The sequence below is a fragment of the Manis pentadactyla genome, chromosome 1 (genome assembly GCF_030020395.1).
Source record: "Manis pentadactyla isolate mManPen7 chromosome 1, mManPen7.hap1, whole genome shotgun sequence".
Taxonomy (NCBI): Eukaryota; Metazoa; Chordata; class Mammalia; order Pholidota; family Manidae; genus Manis; species Manis pentadactyla.
The window spans coordinates 229,810,829-229,830,048 of record NC_080019.1 but is presented as its reverse complement, the minus strand read 5'-3'; the positions used below and the strand labels follow the sequence as shown (position 1 = coordinate 229,830,048).

Here is a 19,220-nt window from a genome sequence, read left to right as displayed (position 1 = left end):
TGACTGAGCCAAGTTGACCACCTTAGCTCCAGTGTCACCCAGCAGGTAGGAGTCTCCCTGGGAGTGAGGCTCTGGCCGGTAAGTTTTGATGGAGGAGGTTGGGTGTAGGAAAGCACACCAGGGCGCTTGGGCATGGGGGAGGCAAAGGTCACCAGCCTTGCCTCTAGTGAATCTGTTGCTCAGATTGTGTGGACAGAGGCAAGGCACAGGCTGGTAACAGTATGGGAGCCCTTAGGCATAACGCCGACTTTAGAGTCAGACCCGGGTTCAACCCCAGCTTAGTCTAGTCCTTACCAGCTGACCTGCAGCAAATCTCTTCACTTAATCACTAAGGACAGGAATGGGCCTTTGAATAGTTATTGAGTCCCTACTTTGGGCCAGGACCAGGTAATGCACTTTCTCCCTAGTGAGTGAGGCAATCTGTGTAAACAAAGAACTTCAGCATTATATGCAAATGACCACTACAGAATGCTATAACCACAAATCTAGTGGCTTCTCCTGGCCAACCCTCAGGCTGGAAGCCTTTGACCTCCATCCTGCTAAACCCCTCTCCACTCAGGAAGTGTGCCTGCCCTGAGCCCCTGCCCCAAGCCTGGGGGAGGTGTTCCCTTTTGAGCCCTGTGCTTCTCTTACAGACCTGGACTCCAGTCCTGTTTGTGCTGTGTGCCCTGAGCAAGTCACTTAACTCTCAGAATACTCTTGTCCAATGGGGTCAATAGCAAGGACACTGCTTAGCATAGCTCTGGTACTGGGCCAGAGCAGGTACTCAGGAAATGCTAGCCACTACTCTTAAAATTATTCTTGACACCAGAGGTCTGCTCCGCGTCTCTGCTGTATCCCAGCATTAAGTACAGAGCAGGTGCACAATACATGCTGTTGTAGCCAGAATAATGGTCCCCGAAGATGTCAACACCCTAATTCCCAGAACCTGTGAATATTACTTTATAGGGCAAAGGGGAATCACAGTGGCAGGTGGGATTAAGGTTTCTTATCATCTGACTTGAAATATCCTGGAATAACCAATTGATGTGACTGTGGATAACCAGAGGGATGATGGTGTGAGAAAGACTTGGCCTGACTTTGCTGGCTTTGAAGATGGAGGAAGAGGCCACAGCCAAGGAATGTGGGAAGCTTCTAGAAGTTGGAAAAGGCCAGGAAACGGATTTTTCCCCAGAGCCTCCAGAAAGGAATACATCCTGCCAATACCTTGATTTTAGCTCAGGGAGACCCCTTAGGGATGTGTAAGCTAGAGAACTGCAAGATAACACATAAGAGGGTTTTTTTTTTAAAGGACATTTTGGTAATTTGTTACAACAGAATTAGTTAAGGAATAAGTTTGTCTTTTTCACTACTGGTTCACAGGTGCCAAAAGGACCTGGCACACAGTAGGCACTCAATAAATGCTATGAATGCTAATATTAAAATTCATATGAGATTAATTAAGATGAGGGGTATAATGCTGGTTTCCTTCATTGGTGTCCTCCAGGGCCTGGCACACAGAACCTGCAGGGTGACGGAGACCCCCCGCCGCTGGCCCTTCCCCATGACCCTCATCGCCGTCGCCGCCCATTCTGTGCAGCTCCCCTCGGTCCAGGACCAGGTGGCCTTCTCTTAAGTAACTAACTCGACGTCTCTCTCCTGGCTTCCTTTTCACTGGGCGGTGGGCGCAGAGCGCGGAACCCGAGAAGCCCTGGAGGCCGCGGGGCGCAGGCCCTCTTCGGGCGGCAGGGGGCGAGCGTGGCCCGGGAACTCCCGCCCGGGCCTAGGGACGGGGCGGGGCTTCGGGGGCGGGTCGGCCCAGTGCGCAGGCGCGGGGCCAGACGCCGCGCGCGGCCAGGGACAGGCGGTCGCAGAGCAGCTGCGGTCGCAGAGCAGCGCCGGTCGCGGCTTCGGTGGCAGTAAGTTCGATTCCCGCTCCCGCTCCGCTTCGGCTCTCGCTCCCCGGGCCCTTGGGCCTCCCGACGCCAGTCCCCGGCAGCTCGCTGCGCACTGCGCTCTTCCTGCTGTCAGGATGCCGGTAACCGAGAAGGACCTGGCGGAGGACGCGCCGTGGAAGAAGATTCAACAGAACACGTTCACGCGTTGGTGCAACGAGCACCTCAAGTGCGTGAACAAACGCATCGGGAACCTGCAGACCGACCTGAGCGATGGGCTGCGCCTCATCGCGCTGCTCGAGGTGCTCAGTCAGAAGCGCATGTACCGCAAGTACCACCAGCGGCCCACCTTCCGCCAGATGCAGCTCGAGAATGTGTCGGTGGCGCTCGAGTTCCTGGACCGTGAGAGCATCAAGCTCGTGTCCATCGGTGAGTGCTTTGGCCGGCCGGCGCCGGAGGTGCACCGTCCCGTTCCCGCGCTCGCGCCCCTGTGGAAGGCCGGGGGTCCCTACCGCGCACCCCCACCACGCCCAGCATCCGCGTGCTGGGTGTGGGTGCCGAGGCCGCGGGGGCGGCGTCCCGAGGGGCTGGGGTCCTAGACTCCCTCCCCGGTGCGGTCCGCTGGGCTGGGTCCTTGTGCGATAGCCTCCCGTCGTGCGCCCCCGGCAGTGCGTCTCTGAGGGGCTGTGGGTTGAGGGCTTGGGTTGGGGCCGCACGCGGACCGGTGGGGCTGTGCCGTTTTTCTGCCCCGGGGAGGGGGTCCCCCTGCGGGAGCTGGGGGACTGGAAACAGATCCGCCGTCCCCGGGTGGGGCCCGGTCGGTGCTCCCCGGAGCGCTCGCCCAGCTGCGCCCAGGCCAGGCGGGGCTACCTGGGGAGGGACCGTTCTCTGAGCTTGGGGCCTGCCGCCCAGGTGGAGACGGGGACCCGGGACCCTGCCCTGCATCTTCGAAAGGGTGTGGGCCCCGAGATGGGAAGGGTAGCCGCGGGGGTGTGTCGTCGCCCTCAGTTCTGGCCCCGCGCGCCGTTGATGTTATTACATCGGAGAGGCGGTAATAGTAACTCTCGTCTCGTGGGGAGCAGACTGGTTGGTGCGCGCTCGGGTCGATAGCCTTCGAAGTTAGCTGGGTCTTTACACATCCCGCGAACTGGGGTGTCGTTTTGACTCATTTTACAAAGGGGTCCGGAGGGTTAACTGATTTGCCCAAGGTCATGGAAGTAGCGAGGGTCCAGCTGAGAACTGAAGGAAGTGGGTGACAATTAGAGGAGACTTTGCCTTCCTCCCCCGCATGCCCCACACCGGGGTCTTCCTGAGAGGAGGGGGAGCTGGTGCTGCGTTTCTTTCCTCCCGATCTGGGGGAAAGAATGAAGGTCAAGTGCCCACCATGACCTGAGCTAGTTGGGGGCTTCCTGGAAGGTCACAAGTCAGCTGAGGGTGTGGGCTGTGACCCTGGGGGCAATGGGGTGTGCACTCTGCATGTGTGTAGCGAGCGTGTATACACAGCATGTGTGTATAGAGCATACACCTGTGCAAAGAGTGTGTGAGTGTACACAGCGTAGGAATGCAGGGAACGTATGCGTGTGTTCTGCCGGGCGAGTGTCTTGGCAGAGAGGAGCGGGCCCGGGCCTGGGTCTGGGGTCTCTTCCTAGAGAAACCAGGCAGGCCTTAGAGCGGCCACCTCTGCTAAGGGAAGAAAGGGTGGTGGGTGGGGCGGCTCGGACTTTCTCCAGCCTTAAGGAGTTTCCCTCAGGGCTGAGTCTGCTCCTCGCACTCCCTCGCCTTCCCCCACACCTGTCCTGGCAGGTGGGGCTGCTTCCTGCTTCCCCAGCCCAAGCAGCCTGCCCATCAAGGGTGGCTTCTCTGCAGAGGGAAGCCGCCGCGTGGCATGCTGTTGTCGTCTTTTTGGGGCCTGTGTCCTGCGATTGGTAAAGGAGAACCTCGAAATTCTCCTGGAATTCACTTCAGAGACCAATTTCCCCTCCAAGGACTCTCAAGGCCCAGCTGGGTTCAACTGAGATCCCTTCTTTGTTTTAAAAACTTGTATTTATTTAATTATCTGAACAAAGAAACTTAAAGCAAACCAGGAGTATCCACACATGACATGAAATATCTTTAAAAAACAGAACAAAACAAGAACCAAACCACCACACCAGAAAGCCCCGGACCGCCTATTTTACCCGCTGTTCACAGAGGCTGTATAGCTGCTTCCACCAGGGCTTCCCAGCACTGCCCCGAACTGGGGGTCTCATTCTAGACTTCGTATGGTCTCTTGTATTTTTCTACTCAACGCTCTGATTTTCATTTCCGAACCCACCCAGGCTACAGCATCTTCCATTGGCCTGACATGCAGGGTTAGCCCCCCTCCCCCGGTGGTGGGCCTGCAGTCTGCTGGCAGCTTCTTGCTGTGGACCTCTTCCCACCACAAGTTCCATTGTTTTATTTTCTCCCTTTAACTTATTTCTTGGATTTTTTTGCAGAAGTGGCATTCTTGGGACAAAGGGTGCTACCACATTGATGACGCCTGCCATTGGCTGCCTAGTTGCTCTCCAGAAAGATCTCACAGCAAACAGGTTTTCCAGGTCTGGAGATCGGAGGGAGACTTGCCATGTGCCAGGCCTCCGTGGGGATAATGCCTGAGACCTCTTCCCCTGTTCCTGGGGCTGTTCTGGGAACAGCCATATCTGGTCACATTCAGCTTGGACTTCACTTCAAGTATTCACTGCTTATGACGTGTTACAAGAACACCGGGAAACTGACTGGGGACACCCACTAGGCGTGTGTTCCACTGATTGCCCCGTGGATCACCATCTGAATTCTTTTTTGGTTCCCTTGTCTATGTCATGATCTGCTTCAGCAAGTCATGGCAGGGGTTAAGGGCTTGCCCCAGTCCTGGCCAACTGCTTAGCAAATGGTTGTTACTGTGGTTAGTTAGTATTATTATCTCAGTTGAAAGATGAGGAAACAGGAGTGAAGTAATGGAGAGGTCACCCAGCTAGAAAATGGCGAGTGGAGCCCACGTCTGCCCAGTTGTTGAAAGTGAGCCTTAACCAACCTGCTTTCTAGTGTCAGAAATGAGCAGCACACAGTCCCTCTTCCCCGACCCAGAGCTCCTGTAACATTATGTTTTGTAAGACAGAGATGTTGGGGTGGCAGCTGGACACCCACACTTTGAGCCTCTGACCTTGAACAAAGCAGGGCTCTCAAAGCCTTGGGTATGTGACAGGAGTGTGATGAGGGTCCCTTGACATGAGTGGCATGTCTGGAGGTGAGCAGAATCATTTTCCACCTTGCATCTTTTGTTGAGGGAATGGCTGCCCTGACTTCACTGGTTTTTGTCGAGTTTATTGTTTGTGTTTTGTTTTTGGAGATTTCCTGCTACCTTATGGCTGGTGTTTTACTCCCTAATCTGAGAAGGTGGCATTGAATGAATACGGGGTATTCTATAGCTCGGACAACTCCCAACAATATAGATTGTGGGAATCATCAGAATTGTGTACAGGTGCCCAGCTCTGAGACATGAGATGGTCAGAAGCCCCAGAGGATTGTAGCTTTTCTGCCTCGAGTTCACTGAGAGAAGGTTCTGGCAGGTTACTCGCATTTGTGAATCATTGTAAGGTGGACCCATCCTAGGCTCCATCCGAAAGTTGAAGATGTCATCACTTTCTTATTCTATCTTGGGAAGTTCATAGTGTGAGGCCTCAGCATATTTAATGCTAGTTATTTGCCAGGAGCTGGCAGTTTTATTTACTTGTTTTTTCCAAAATCCTGTAGACACTGGGCAGCCCAGCCAACTTGGAGAAAAAGGGGTCTCTCAGCCCAAGAATGACAATCAAGCCTGCCCAGAAGTTTGTGTGGTATGTTTTGGTTTGATCTTTTAGAAAAAGGAATTCTTTCCTTTTCAGAGGATGCAGTCTGACCCTCAAGTTTACTTAAGGTGCCTGAACCAGGGCCAGTACCCCAGAGCAGGTGAGGTGTGCGTTGCTGACGTTGGGTCGCTGGGCTGACTGTCCAGGGTGGTGGGTCATGGCGCCACTCAGCCATAACATACAAACACAGTGATCCTGAATTCTACTCTTCCTGAATGACCTAGCAGATGCCAATGTATCTTTTAGGCCATGGAATTCAGACCCGGAGGATGCCTAAAAAGCAGCATGGTTTGTCAGAATTAACAAGTTCTGGGCCATTTACAGCAAAGTAACACATTAGTGGGGGAGGTGGCTCTTGCTGTAGTTCAGAGCAGGGATTCTTGGTTCAGATCCCACTTGCCACTAAGTAGCTGTTATGAAACTTCTGTGCCTTTGTTTCCTTATCACTAAAATGGGAATATACCCACCTCTTTAAAAGGTTGTTATAAAAGTTAAACAAGTTAATATTTTTTAAAGTGCTTGGAACAGTTGGTGAAACATAGTAAGCCTGTATAAGTGTCTGTTAAAAGAATAAGGTACTGTTCAATAGCATTCTCAAGAGTCAGGCTGGTGGGTTTGCACACTGAAAGGACGTTTAGAATCTGTGCAGCCCAGGGGAGACCGGCTTGGCCGGCCGATGTCGATTCTGCTTGTTATAATAGGGTTGTGGACTGCCCAGAGGATGTCCCCTCCTTGGAAGGGGGATGACCCCTGGGTGTGTTATGGCTGCCTCGGGGGCCCATTCACACCAGCTTTGTCTCCTAGAGCTGGACAGGAGCTTGGGGCGACTGGTCATTACAACCTCCCACCCTGCTCCGGAATCGCAGCCAAATCACTTCCCGATGGCAGCTGGGCCTCTGCAGAGCTCTGGCAGCGGCAGAGCCAGTGTGCCAGTCGGCAGCTGCCTCAGTTCTGGGAGAGCCTGTGCTGAAGGGGCGCTTGGCCTTGGAACCAAATTATGTCTCCTGGGCACGCCCCCCAGGCCCCCAAGGGCCTGGTTCTGTGCCGGGGGAGGGTTAGTTGAGGATGGCTGACTTGCTCCTGGGGCAGCAGATGCTCTTGCTGGGAGCTTCTGGACCTGCCTGTGGCGGCTCCCGGGCCGGGGTACCGCGTCATCCTGCTTTCCCTCTCAACAGCCTCTGCCTAGATCAGCACCTACTGAGCAGTACTAGATATGGCCAAAGGGTTCAGTGATGGGCCTGAAGCTAGACTGCCAGGATTCTGATTCCCACCTGCCTCCTCACACTGTGCAACTCTGATCCACCTCTTAACCTCTCTGATCCTCAGTCTCCCTGTCTGTAAAATGGAGAACAATAGTTCCCATCTTAGAGTTTCTGAGCACATTATACGTGACTAGGTTAAGTTATAGCGTAATGCTGCACTTTCATTTTTCATATTGTTGTGCTCTTGAACTCCAGTCCAGGACTCTTGTCTTCTGTGTATTCTCAGGCCAGCCACCCCAGTCATCCTGTGTGTTAACTACTCCCTTCCCCCCAGCTTGGAGCCTCTGATGAAGATGCCTCCCAACACCCTTTCTTTGTTCTTTTCCCCATTCAACAAATATATGAAAGACCAACTCTGAGCCAGTCCTGGCGCAAGGGGCCACAGGAATAATGACAGTCACGGAGCCGGCTTGCCTCACCTCCCACACTGCTCAGCATGGAGTTTTAAGCAACCAGGGAGTGTCTTTAAACCTTCAGGCACACACATCACCCGGGGACTTTGTTAAAAATGCAGGTCTGAGTCAGTCGGTCAGGGGTGAAGGCTGAGATTCTGCCCCTCCAACCAGCTCCCAGTTGCTGCCACCTACAGATTAGCCAGGATGACAAGCCCTTTGAGGAGGAGCACCTTCTCTCAGACTGGGGTGCCTAGTCTGGAGGGCTCCCAGTAAAGCTGACACCTATAGCCTGACAAAAACTAGGCAGGTGAGCAGACGGTGAGCCAGGTGAGCAGGCAGGAGTGGAAGAGCGTGTGGGTGGAGGTCTGGGGGTGGTGGAGAGGTAAGCAGGGGCTGGCTCACCCAGTGACTTCTGAGACGGGAGGCTGCCAAGTGCTGATCTTCCGAGTGAGCGTGGGGTGGGTGGGGTAGGAGCACCTAGCCGAACAGATCATCCAGTCTGGGGCTCTCTCAACCGTGGCTCCTAGTCATTTCCAGCCAGAAAAATGTTTGAATGCGCCCCTTCCTCTTCCATGTATAAGCTGTGTATATAGACCACTGTCAGTCTGTGCCCATTAAATATTAGTGAAGCTTCATTTCTTTTTAGATGACAAATCCAAACATCTGGTTTTCCTGTGCTCTGATGGATTATCTCGTGCCCTTGGGGTGCTCGTACCCTATTTGGAGGCCCCTCAACGGCCTGTGTTTCTGCATTTCATTTTTTTCCATATTGTTATTATTCAGCATTTAGTTTTTATGTTTCGTTATCCTTAACAAGAGGTACCTCTATAATTCTAGCCCCTTCCCCCCACAGTAAGTTGACCCAAATAAATAAATCCAACAGAATGAGCTGTTTCAACCTAAATGCATGCTATTTCCTGCTCTTAACGATGATTAAAATTGCCTTTCATGACATTCTACTAGGAGCCATCTTACATTACTGTTGTAAATCTAGTTATTCGTTAAACGGGCTCTAATCACCACATTGGCTCAGGTTACTGTGTAATAAACAACAGCACTTTCTTTTTTTGGGGCTTTGGAAAGTGGCCGTGTAGTTTTAAGATGCTTAGCTCATTTTTCCTAGGAAATTAAGTCCCTGTTCTAAGGCGACTGCTTCTTAGGAAAGATGATTAGAAAACCAAATGGTTCTTTCTGATTCAAGCGGTGAGACAGTAGGAGAGTGTAGGTGTGCATGGCATAAAGGAAGGAACTACTGGGTATTTTAATCATGCTCACTTAGTATCCCAATTTCTTTTTTGCAAGAAAAATACTGAGCTACGTAGGAAGTAGCCGCCTTTCTTCTAAGAGCCTTACAGCAGTTGCCTTAAATGCGTTCACTTGGTAAGTTGTGGATGGTTGTCATAACTCTTCTGCAAACTGTTTGGTTATAAAAAGAATTTGATGGGATTTTACTTATGCCCTTTGTTTGATTACAAAATTTACCAAAGAATATTTCCCTTCGCTTATCCCCTTGTGACCAGCAATAGAATGTCCTTTGTCAAGGTTTCCTTGAACTGTAGGCCAAGAAGCAGTTCGGTTTCTCACTTGGTCAACACTGGCTGTAAGAGTGAGTTGCTTCTTTGTCAGAAGAGACAGAGGCACAGGTACACAGTTGGCCAGGAGGATATCTGCCCTCCTCCTGCACATTCTTTGGCTCTCCTGGGTACCAGGAATGTACACAGATGATGCCATCTGTCTACTGGGAGTCGAGGTGTGCACACGTATCCTCTAACATAGTATCTGAGCATTTTCCCATGCCTGCTGTCTTCAGGGCATTGTCCTGGGTATCTTACCTTTCTTATTTCTGAGAACCTTGCATTATGAATGCTGCAGAGTGAGAACTTTCTTTGGACCATCTGCCTTTCCTTTTCCAGCACCGTCAAGCTTGGGACCTTCTCTCTAGTTCTTTCCCTGCCTTTGTTTGGTGGGTCTGGGCAGTAAGGTCCAGCTGAGGGCTGCTTTGGGGAGCCATGCAGGGCTTTCTTTGCAAGGCCTGGAAGCCGGAGGTGTTGATGGGGGCGTGGGGAGGGTGCCCCTGGAATTGCTCCTGGCTGCAGTCCTGTGGGCCTTGCAGTGCACACTTGGGGATGTTTGTGTCGGGGGTGAGATCCAGCTATGCCTGGAGATCCTTGGGGACAGTTGCCATTGGCACAGTGGTGCTCTGCAAGAAATGACCTCACCCCACATCCTTTCCTTCTGCTACCTTTAAACATTAACCAGAGAGAGGGCATGTTGGGTTGCGTTTGCTGGTAAGCAGAACCTGTCTTTCGTGGCTGGCCCTGGGCCTAGCAGTCTGGCAGCCCTGGCACAAGTCGCTGCCTGCTTCCAGTCCAAGCCAGCGGTTGCTGCTCATCTTCAAGGAACCTTGCAGGCAGGCCTCTTGCCTTGCCGTGCACCACAGCGCAAAGCTGCTCCAGAGCTGGGCTGGTGTCCCCAGGGGCTTCCCCCGCAGCACTCCTGAGAGACAAAGTTGGTCTGGCCAGCCCACGCCAAGCTCAGCCTGCTCAGCCTCCCAGAAATCGCAGGGCTGGCTTGTTGAAAGGTCTGGGCGTTAACACAACACTCCTGTTCTCCCTCTCTGAAGGCCCTTTATGCTGGCATGAATTCCTTTTCTCATGGAGATCTGAAAGCTCTTTTGACTAAACGGGTCACCTTTCTGGGTATTTTCATAAGGCTGGTCAGCTTTAGCCATGCCAGACAACTTTTCTGGAATTTCCGTTCAGATGTAACAGCAACCCAAAAAGTTGGAATTTTTTGGACCATGGTGTGGAACATAGGCCTTCGAGCTTTAGGGAAATGGGTGGGAATTTGTGGCAGGGCGTACGCAAGTTTGCTCTGGCCCATAAATTCAGATTTTAAGATTCAAAAAGGCAAACTGCAGTCAGCTTTCCTGTAACAAACAGGACTAGTGCTACTTCTGGCTTCACGCTGCTTGTGACAAGAGGCAGAGGCAGGCCTCCAGGCCTCCCGTGGAGGCTGGGGTATGAAAGGATTCTCAGTGGCTAAAAACGGATTCCTCCATCTCCCCTGCTGTCCCCAAGAAAACACTCAAGTTCTTATTGTGTTGGTCTTGCACTGCTTGTGTGAATCACCCTGATTTCCCGTACTTCCTTGAAGTGGTTTATTTCCTGAAGATATTCCAGGGAAGTGACAGTTTTTTGGATTTGGCCTTCTGGAGCCTGTCAGGAGCACAGTTGGGCCTGGTGCTTCTTGCTCAAGAGCAAAGTGATTATTTCCTTTATGGGGTAAAGCAGGCCGGAGGTGGGGGACCAGGCCCACCCCCAAGGGCGGCCCGAGCTGCTGAGGCCTTTGGGCGCAGACCCTAAAAGGCCTTTGTGGCTTGGTGGTTCTGTTAGTGGAACTGAGTTCTGGGTTCTGTTCATCAGCTTCTTTGTCAGAAGAAACAGAGGCTGGAACACCAAGGATGCACAGCTGGCCAGGCAGGGCGCCGCTTCTTGGAGCCTCAAGCCGTCCAGGCACAGAACCCAGGAAGCGTGGCTTGCCGCATGCCTTATCTCCACTGAAGGAGGCAGGCTGGCGGCTGGGGAATGCTTCTCCTTTACAGGAAATGATCCGGGATTCATGTTACACTTCCTGTGGGGCCTGCATCTCTTACCATGATTGTCTGTCCTGTCCTGTTCGTTTCTTGGCACTCTGGTTTGACATCCATGGGGAGTCACACCCGAGGATGAAGGGCATGAGGCCCTCCCCTGGACCCCCACCCCGCACCCCCCATGCCATTCCGTTTCTCGGCTTTCTGAGTTGTGCTGGTCTATCGCTGTTCCTGACTGCTCCAGGGGCAGGTGCTGTATCTCTTGTTCACCTCTGTGGCTCTTGGCCTTAAGTAGGAATATGATAATCATGTGTTGAATAAATAAACAGCCTCTAGCAGAGATGGGTTGAAAAAGTCTGGTACATTGCCTTGCTTGCAGTATATTTGCTTTGAGAAATGCAAGATGGTGGCCCTTTGCAGCCCATAGTGAAATGGGAATTACGGGCACCAGTCAGCTGGGTTGGCGTCCCGGTAGGACGCCTCGTTTTGGGGACTGTGATTCCGAACTTAAGGAAGTCCACATTTCAGTCATTCTCTGAACATCTGTGATTTGCTTCAACTGTTAGAGAACGAGACCTTGTCCAGGTTGCCATGGGAGGTGCAGAAGATGAAAATGAAAGCAAGCCATTGAGAGTCACTGTAATCATAGAAATAGTTTCATTAATAATAATGCACATACTGAGCATCTCCCAGGACCAGGCCTTGTGATAAATGCTTTTCAGTAATAGCTGAAGGAAACCTCATGGCAACCCTGAGGTGTTGTTATTGTAATTCCCATCATCCGGATAAGAAAACCAAGGCTTGCCTGGGTCAGCCAGTGAGTGTGTGGCAGGCTGTGACGTGAACCACTGTCTGAGATTTTAAACCCCAAAGGAAAGCCACCAACTCTGCATGTCTTTGAAATATACTTCTAGTAAGTTTTTTTTTTTTTACATTAAAAAGTTGCATTTGTAGTTCTTTGTCAAAAAAATTGCAAGAACACAGAGAAATACATCACCTGTGAAGAATCTTAGCGTTTTTTTTTTTTTTAATGTTTTTAGGGAGTTTTGCTTACAGCTATCTTTTGGTCAGAATTGAGAAAAGAGATGCATTTGCTCAGGAAATAAGAGACTGCGGACTGGAGGGGTTTTGTGAAGTCATTCTGGTCTTAAGTGATGGTTGTGACAAGATTCACCCTTGAGTTATTGCTGTGCTGCAGCCACATTAAAATCAGAGGTCTTTGTGGAGGCTCACTGTGGTTTGTAAGTCTCCCTTGGTCTAGAGATGCATTTTGGTCAACCATGGAGTCGGGGTGTCCCAGCCACTTCCTGTCTCTTAAAAGTTTTTAGGGCCAACTTTTATTGGGACTGCCAGGATCCCTTACTAATAGTTATTCAGTGTGGTAACTGTTAGGCCCTGTGTCTGCTGATTAGTACAGCCGAGAAACTCCCTTACCTTTAAGTTGTTCATCTCCATGAGCAGTTTAAGTATGTCTCAGATATGCCCCTGCCAGAATGTGGCTGGGTAGCTTGATCTACCCGTGTCTGCCTGGAAAACGTTTAGAAGTCTGAAAACCATATGTAGCTCTTCAGGTCTTTGCAGTATTGGATTTGGGGGGACATCATAACTCCGGCTGTAATAGTACCCCAGTCTTGGTGGTGTTGAAGATTGAATGATGCAATGCTCAGGAAGCACGTGGCCCAGTCCTGAGCAGGCTGTAAGCACCCCAAGAGTGGTGGTCATCACCTATTCTGCTCCCCCCTCCCCTCTCCTCAGATGGGAGGAGGAAGTGACTTAATTGCCTTGAAGGAGAGAAGTGGATGGGAATAGGCCCAGAAATTGGTCAGCGATACCTCGTCCCTAACAGGCTGTTTACAGAAGAGGTAACCGGGGTATGTGGGTGGCTGTCGGGTCGAGCCGTGGGCCAGAGGCACTTCCTGGTCTTCTGGCCAAGCTTCCTTTAAGGGCGGAAAACAGGTGCCAGGTCATCTTGCCGTCTTCCCCCACTTTCCTTCACGTCCTGTTTGGCTAACGGGCGTACTTTTCGAACTAGCTCCTTTGCTCCTCCTCCTTTTCTTTAACGCTTCCTTTTTGTCTCTGGGAATGAACGTCCTTCTCTCCCGTTTCTTCCTGTCCTGTTCTGCCCCTGTTGGGGGGCCGTGACCCGGCGGGGTGGTGGGTCTGAGTCTCGGCCCTGCCCCTGGAGAGCTGGCTGAGCCCAGCAAGCTGCTCGCCTCTCGGAGCCTGCCCTCCACGTGCAGAATGCACTGTGGAAGGGCCCCGCTGTGCGGGGTTCTAAGGTGTAAAGACGGTGACCGTGCATCTAACGCCTGTAGCGCCAAGCCCAGCCAGTAAACACTGCTGCTGTTGTGCTTTTAGCATCACTGACTCTGAGGGCCCCCCCACCGCCCCCCACTTACCCTCCTCAGGCTTCCCTGAGGAGGACAGAGAGGGAGGAGCCTGGCTGGAGGGGAGGCTGTGCTGACTGCTCCATGCACTTCCCAGCTGGGGCAAAGGGGACCATACCAGCCGCTCCCTGAGTCTGCTTTGTCCCTGCCTTGGCCCCGGGCACCACCGTGTCTCCTGGTCCTGGGCCTTTGACATCTGGGATCATGGTGGGGCTGCCTGCACCACCTGCCAGGACTGTAGCTGCCCTAGGTGTGGCCCCACCTCGTGTCATGGAACTGGTGCCAGGATTCTTACAGCAGTTCTTGGAAGCTGGCCTCCCGGGGTCACACCCCGCATAAGCAGCATCGAGGTTGCTGGGTTGTGGTGACCAGAGGGGGCTCGCAGCAGCAAGTTCTGTGGCTCCCGAGACCCAAAGGGACGTGGGAGGTTGGGGGCGAGCCGGTGTCACTCAGTTCTTTTCAGGGGCATGCCGGTCTCAGCCCTGCCAGGCTGAAGGGGTCTGCCTGTGTCTTGTGTAATGCCTGCTTCCCTCCCTTGCCCCTTGAATACAAGCTGCCAGGTGTTGCCTTGGGCCAGGTGTCTAATACTGCAGAGTTTTAGGGGAGTGCCATTTTTAGGCTGTCTCTTGTTGGGGAAGGGACAGTGCTCCAAAGGGGGGGAATCTGTGGGACTTGTACTTGAGTGAGTGAGTGACTAATGCAGATCGTTGCCTTTTAACCGCGGGAAGAAATTAGCTTGGGTATCGTTTCCATGCGACAGGGCACAAATTTAAACACTTGCACAATGGCTTTTGTTTTGCCAGCTATTAAAGTGGACCATCAGCAGCATGTTATCAATAAGATCAGCAGGTGTTAACCGCTCTGCTTCCCGAGACCAGTTTCTGGTCCTGGGAAAGGCCCAGAACAAGCTGGATTTGGCAAGATTGTGAGTCCCAGGCAGATGGCTGGACCCAGACACTGGATGGTAGGCCCGTGTCTGCTTCTGTCATCACTGGGGCCCTGGAGAGGCCCCACCTCCCTCTCTCACCCTGTTTCCCATCTGTAAAATGGGACAACTGGGCAAGGTCTGTGCTTTCGAAACTTTAGTCATTTGGAGAGGAACCACCTTTATAATGCTTGCCATATCCCGTGGCTGCCTCTGTTGCATTCTCGCTTCACATTTTTTTCCCCTTGCAGTTGACTCACTTTTAAAACAAATGTATTTGAAAAGGAGACTTTGTGTCACTGTCATACTGGAAAAGCAGCGTCACTAGGTAATCAAAGGTAACCATAAATAAACCCAAAACAGTGTTACTAAATTCCAGCTAGCGCTGTTGCCTGCTGTCAGTACGAGGCCTACTCTTTAGGCTAAAAGGGAAAATTAGCCAGAGACAGAGGTGTTCACGGTAACCTAGCACCACACTGAGCCTTTCTCCCTGACCTACTCAGGACCGAGAAAGAACTGGAAAGAGCGTAATGTCCTGCCTGTGATGCAGAGGGACTGGTAGAGTGCCACCAGTAACGCAGAGTAGTTATAATGCGTTAGACTCTTTGTTCAACAAATACTTGTGGAGCATTACTGGGCTGGGGTAGTGTCAGAGCTGTGCTAGAAGCTAGGAGGATGGAGGGGCTTGGCACTCCGTCACTGACCTCGGGGAAGCTTCCAGTGCACGGGAGTGGAAGGTGTAGGTTGAATGTGAATGTAGAGCAACCCCGGCCGTGGAGGTTTCAGGAAGAAAACCACAGAACTCTAGTCAAGTGTGTAGGGTTCTTTTACAAATAAAAGTTGTTTAGAAAATGATTTTTATTTTAATTGGAGGCTTTTTTGAATGAACAGCAAACCTATTTCAGACCAGAAGGATTCTAGAGAAACCAAATATATTAAAAGTATATCATTGTTGTTCTTATGGTGTTAAGATGATCGTCTATCTTAACCATTTATGGAATGGTAACCAACGTTACATCCCTAAAACTTGATTTGAGTTTTGAGCTCTCTTGGAGTTCATGTCAATTATAAATAGGTAAGATCAAGAAGATGGCCTGATACACTCTTTGCAACACCAATCTTTTTTTTTTTTTTCTTTCTTTCTTTCTCAGATTAGTAAGTTTTGTAGTTGCTGCAAGGTAGGCTGTACCCCAAGACTGTATCTCTGGAGTGCTTCAGACTAGTGTCCAGGAATGAATGGTACTCTTGGAGGTAGTGCGGTGTGAAGCCGAATCTGATTTTTCTGTCCCTCTGCTAGCCGAGGGCACCACCTGCTTCCCTTAGGTTTCTGGGACAGGGAAGTAAGTTGTGGTTAAGAATGAGGATCTGGGAGCCAGGCAGCTCTGTGGGATTGACTGTGGGACGGAGGATGGAGTTCCATGATTTCCCTGGAGCCTCCGTGCTCTATGTTCTCACCTGTAAACTGGGGATAATAATCATAGTTTCTACCTGAAAGAGTAGGTGTCAAGATTTAATGAGCTAAATTTTGTAAATATTCAGGAAGTGCTAACTGGTAATCCCACACTTGTCTGATTGAAAGTGTCAGGTTTTTACTGCTCTAGGGTGGTAGTAAATGAGGTGAAGGGGGTTGCCAGATTTGGGGTTTGGTTAGATCATGCTGATTGACACAGCACATTCAGAAGAGACAAGGGCTTTGGGACAGATGGTGCCATGACCCCCGAAAGACTGTGTATGGGTTAAATCAGGATGAAATGGACAAGGAGAGCCTTTAAGGGGGGAAGTGGGGCAATTAGAACCCTTTCAGCTACAAAGAATGGGACCCCAAACTGGATCACATACAAGACATTGATTGGCTCATGTCAGCAGCCCCGACAGAGTGGGTTATGAGTTTCTAGGATCCAGAGGCTCAGGGATGGCAACCTGGTTGTTTGGGTCTCTGCTCTGGGTCCCATGGCCCTTGGTGAAGTAGCCCCTGGCAAGGGGGATGGGTGTCCTCAGACCAGTGAGGCTTTCCCCCGGAGCTGGGGTGGAGTCACTCCCTGGAGGCTCTTGGGTCCTCTTGTGAGGGGTGGATATCCCAGACTCCTGTCAGGACTCTGCGGAAGGGCAAAGGGGCCTGGAGGCTGTGTGGGCCTGTCGGAGGAGGTGTTATCCGGAGAGGGGATCGATGTGCGTGGTGGTCAGGAGGAGTGGAACGGCGAAGGGAAGGTGTGTGTCTTATTCTGCAGGCTTCTTTGCCCATCTCTGTCTCCTCCTGCCCCTTTGTTCTGCACCCAGGGCCCCCATGTCCCCATGGATCCCTCTGTACTCCTGCCTCTTTCTTCCAGAACACCACCTCCATGCTGATTTATTGCAGCACTTCTAGTGAGGTCAACTGTATATCCTTTGTATAGCATTTCCTGCTATTTTCCTAGTTAGGGGTAATACATATTTTTGCATAGAAGTGAGAGCATTGAATAAAAATAGACAAGGAAAAATTGCTTATAATCTCACTGTCCAAAGATAACAAAGGCATTCCTTTTCAGTTTTCTCTCCACATGACACATTCTAAGTAGTTTAGGAGCCAGATTGCATGTTGTTTTGTATTGCATCTTTTGATGATAATTTCGCTGTCAAGTATCAGTTAAAAACTTGGTTTCTTATAACACTCCATCATAAAGTGCATGGTCTTTTAAAAGAAATAATGCCAATAAAGGTGGAATACAGAGCAATAAAAATGAATAAACTAGAACTCTGCTTAGTTTGGGTTCTCCTGAGAGTGAGACACAACGACCTGCGCCCAAACGGAGATGCCTTTTTGGTGGAGGTGATCTCAGGAAGTGGGAAGGAGGGAAGGCGAGTGAGATGGGAAGGGAGAAACCGACATTAGCATGAATGATCAAGGTCCCTGCTGTGAGCAGCAGAGACTCAGTTCTGCTGGGACCTCCCGAGAAGTGTACAGAATGCCTCCAGAACTGTCCACCTAGTTGGGAAGCTGGACACCCACCCGTCCTTGCTTCCCTATGACGGAAGCATTAATTCCTTTGAACTTCCAGGTTGGGCGCCCATGCATGCCTGCTCCTCTGGGGCCAAAAGGGAAAAGAATAGGTGAGCTTGAGTTGACAGGTGGCCTGGGGGAGGTGATCAGAGCTGGCACCAAAGTGCCCACCGTAGCTGGGGCTGAAATGAGACGGGGGCCACGGGGGTGGACGCAGGCACCAGTGGCATCTCCAAGTGTATCACCTGGATCAGTTTTACAATGTTGAGCAGAAAAAGCAAATTACAGAAAACCATACGTACACTCTGATACTGCTTATATAAAGTATTACATGTGTAATAGCAATGCAGGTACATTCATGGGAATGATCATCTACCAGACTTTGAATAGCAGGGGGAGAGGAGGATGCAGTTCTGCAGGGGTGTGCAAGGGCTTTCAACTCTTGGTGACACTTCATTTTCTCAGTTGCATGGGTGGTTATATTGTATTTTTCTTTCCGGCCCTCTTTTTCGTGTGTGTTGGTTGGGGGAATATTTCCTTTATAAAAAAGTATATCTGGTACAGTAATGCTGGTACAATGCATTACTGAACTTGACCAAGGGAAGAGGGAAAAAAATCCCATTTTTATTGTTTCGCTTATTTTAAAGATAAGCTTGGGCCCAGCTTGTAAGAAAGGAAACAGATCATCCTCAAGATACCAGGATGACAGTAAGACAAAAGACATTCACACTTACTGGGATTTCTCCCTCTCTAAGTATGTGTTGAAACTCTTGAGCTAATAAATAACCATAGACTATAAGGCCTCTCCCACTGCTATTGGGAACATCCCAGGCATGGCTTTCCCAGAGGCGGAGAGAGGTTCAAGCATTTGCCTCTGGGAGCTTCCTGTCAATGGCTTTTTGTCTAAGTGAAGGAAGATACTTCTCATCTCAAGGGGCTGCTGAAATATTTGCATTGTCCTTAAAAGTGGGGATTAAGTCCACAGTAAGGGATGGGTTCAAAAGTGGAATGAGTGTTAGGAGGGAGTTGCAGCCTAACAACACCTTTGCTTTATGGCCAAAGTCAAGCCCATCCATTTTGCAGCTTGGTGTCCCTAAGCAGGGGCCGTGGTCTTGGTGTTTCTCACGCCTGAACGTAAGAGCTCAGAAGTTTAAAAAACTTTTGGTGTATGATTGACATACAATGAATGACACATTTAGAAGTGTACGGTTTGACGGCGACAAAAGCAAAAATAAGCAAGTGGGACTGCATCAGACTGAAGTTTCTGCCAGCAAAGGACACCATCAACATGAAAAGGCAAACTAGCAAATAGAGAAAATGCTTGTAAATCATGTATCTGATAAGGGTTAATATCCAAAATATACAAAGAAATCATACAACTCAATGGCTAAAATCTCCAACAACTTGACTAGAAAACAGGTAGAGTATCTGAATAGATATTTTTCTAAAAAAGACCCATAAATGGCCCACAGACTCATGAAAACATGCTCAACATCACTAATCATCAGGGAAATGCAAATCAAAACCACAGTGATATCACCTCACACCTGTTAGAATGGCTGTTATTAAAAAGACAAAAAATAACAAGTGTTGGAGAGGACGTGAAGAGAAGGGAGCCCTCCCACACTATTGGCAGGAATGTAAATTTGTGCAGCCACTGTAGAAAGCAATATGGAGGGTCCTTAAAAAACTAAAAATGGAAGTACCATACAATCTAGCAATTTCACTTCTGGGTATTTATTTGAAGAAAATGAAAACAGTAATTCAAGAAAAATATATAGCCCCCCATGTTCACTGTAGCATTATTTACAGTAACCAAGATATGGAAACAATGTAAGTGTCCATCAATTGATGAATGGATAAACAAATGGTATATAGCTGATGGAATATTATTTAGCCATGAAAAAGAGTGAAGTTTTGCCATTGCAACATGGATGGACCT

General features: G+C 50.3%; 1 protein-coding gene across 4 annotated transcripts in view; it reads left to right on the top strand.

The window, feature by feature from the left end:
- Positions 1-1,819: 1,819 nt before the first annotated feature.
- Positions 1,820-19,220, top strand: part of FLNB (filamin B) — a 127,168-nt gene continuing 109,767 nt past the window's right edge. For 2 of the 4 annotated variants that reach the window (XM_057508301.1, XM_036878306.2), the window contains exon 1: positions 1,820-2,303. In XM_057508301.1, coding sequence (XP_057364284.1) covers positions 2,012-2,303 — 292 coding nt within the window. In that variant the 5' untranslated portion in view covers positions 1,820-2,011. The remainder of the gene's footprint in view (positions 2,304-19,220) is intronic. The other 2 variants (XM_036878310.2, XM_036878309.2) reach the window with 1 other exon arrangement.